We start from the raw sequence: 2,185 nt of genomic DNA on the forward strand, positions 1-2,185 counted from the left end.
GTATGTGTGTGTATGTGTGTATGTGTATGTATGTGTGTATGTGTATGTATGTGTGTATGTGTGTGTATGTATGTATGTATGTGTGTATGTGTGTGTATGTGTGTGTATGTGTGTCTGTGCATGTATGTACATGCCTGAGGCCAGAAGTTGGCACTGGGAGTCTTTCTCTACTCCTTCATTTTTTGCTGGGGAGGAATGCGTGTTCTGAGACAGGGGTTTCACTGTGTAGCCCTGTCTGGCCTGGAATTCAGTATGTAGATTGGACTAGCCTCAAACCCACAGAGATGCAGCTGCCTCTGCTTCCCGGGTGCTGGGATTCAGTGTGTATGCTGCTGTGCACAGCTGTATTATCTGTTTATGTTGATTTATTTGGGGGGAGGCAGTTTGGTGGTCAGAGAACAACCTGCGGGAGTCCGTTCTCTCCTTCCATCACATCGGTTCCAAGGACGGAAGTCAGGTTGTCAGGCTTGGTGACATGCACTTTTATCTCCTGAGCCATCTTGCCAGGCTGCTCCACCTTCTTGGAGACCAGAGCTCAGTGATTAGGTTTATGAATGTTCAAAGAAGTCCAGGAATCCTCCTGTCTCTCCTCTCTCCAACCCCAGTGCCGGGGTTAGAAATGCTCACTCCTTCAGCCATCTTCTATGTGGGTGCTAGGGCTCCGAACTCAGGTCCTTACGCTTGTATAGCAGCACTTTATCCACCGAGAGCTCGCCCCATTCCTCCTCTCTATTTTCTCCTCTTTGCCCTCCCGTGTCTCCCCTCACTGTGCTGCACTTCCCTGCCACCCACAGGAGCACCAGAGTTAAAACCGAATGAGATAAAGCCCAAATCAGGGACTAGCTGGACAGAAGGCGATGAAGTCATGCTGACCTGCTCCGCCCGGGGCTTCCCAGAGCCCAAACTCACCTGGAGTCAGCGAGGCGATACTGTAAGGGGCTTTCCTTGCCTCCCTGAGTCCACCCCAAGTTCCACAGGGGACCCCGACCCTCGACGATCCAAGCTTCATATACCCCAACACTCCACCTCAGCCTTCACCCCCCCAGCCCTTGATCCCGAGGGGCCGGGCCTAATCCAAGCCTCCACAGCCAGCAGAGCAGCCCTCTGAGGGTAGAGGCTGGATGAGCAGCTCGCTGATAGTGAAAGTGACCAGCGCCCTGAGCCGAGAGGGTGTGTCCTGCGAAGCGTCCAACATCCATGGCAAGAAAGGCCATGTCTTCCACTTTGGCTCTGGTAGGTACCTAGAGGGGAGCAGCGGGGTGGACATGCAGGCTGCCCTGATCTAGTTCTGAGTACATCGTCGGGTTGTTTTCTCCTTACAGTGGCCGCTCAGACTGCCCAGGCTGGAGTGGCTGTCATGGCCGTGGCAGTCAGCGTCGGTCTCTTGCTACTCGTGGTCGCTGCTTTCTACTGCATGAGACGCAAGGGGCGCCCTGGCTGCTGCCGACGATCAGAGAAAGGGGCTCCGTAAGTGTTTGCAAGCTTCGAGTCCTTTAGCAACCTTGGCCAAGTCTTGCCCTCAGCCAAACGCAACAGCTCTGTGGTTACAGGAGCCCCAAAGCCATCAACTACCCGGCCTCTCCCACCTGTCTTCACCCATCTCCAACCGAAGCAGCCTTGCCTACCAAACCCAGAATCTCACCAAAAACCACCTTAAATCTCATCCAGCAAGACCTAACTCCATCTCCTTCCTGTCATTCCCCATTGCAGGGCTCTACCTAACTTTAGCTCTAGTCTTTAGTTTTGTCTGAAGTATTGTGGCTGGATCACAGACTTTACATATACTAGACAAAGGCTTTACTCCTGAGCCACGCCCCTCTAGGACAGGGGTGGCCCATGCCATTAATCCCGACACTCGTGAGGCAGAGGCAGATGGATCTCTGCGTTCGAGACTAGTCTTCCCTATAAAGTGAGTTCCAGGACATCCGGGGCTACACAAAGAAACTCTTGTCTCAAAAAACTGAAAAAGGGAGTGAGGGAGAAGCAAAGAAAGGAAGAAAGAAAAAAAGAAAAAGAAATGCCCTACAAGCCTGATTTTATGGAGGCAACTTCTCAGCTTAGGGGCTCCTCAAATAACTCTAGCCTATGTTAAATTGGCATCAAACTAGCCAGCACAATGGAAGCTTCTAGACAGGAATTCTACCACTGAGCCACGCCCCCAGCCCCTCACTGGGGGATTCTAGGC

General features: G+C 52.4%; 1 protein-coding gene across 1 annotated transcript in view; it reads left to right on the forward strand.

Moving 5' to 3' along the window:
• Positions 1-490: 490 nt before the first annotated feature.
• Positions 491-2,185, forward strand: part of LOC114630464 (basal cell adhesion molecule-like) — a 3,010-nt gene continuing 1,315 nt past the window's right edge. The window contains exons 1-3 of the mRNA XM_028778702.1: positions 491-931; positions 1,089-1,233; positions 1,323-1,467. Coding sequence (XP_028634535.1) covers positions 551-931; positions 1,089-1,233; positions 1,323-1,467 — 671 coding nt within the window. The 5' untranslated portion in view covers positions 491-550. The remainder of the gene's footprint in view (positions 932-1,088; positions 1,234-1,322; positions 1,468-2,185) is intronic.

The sequence above is a fragment of the Grammomys surdaster genome, unplaced genomic scaffold (genome assembly GCF_004785775.1).
Source record: "Grammomys surdaster isolate TR1022 unplaced genomic scaffold, NIH_TR_1.0 339, whole genome shotgun sequence".
Classification (NCBI taxonomy): Eukaryota; Metazoa; Chordata; class Mammalia; order Rodentia; family Muridae; genus Grammomys; species Grammomys surdaster.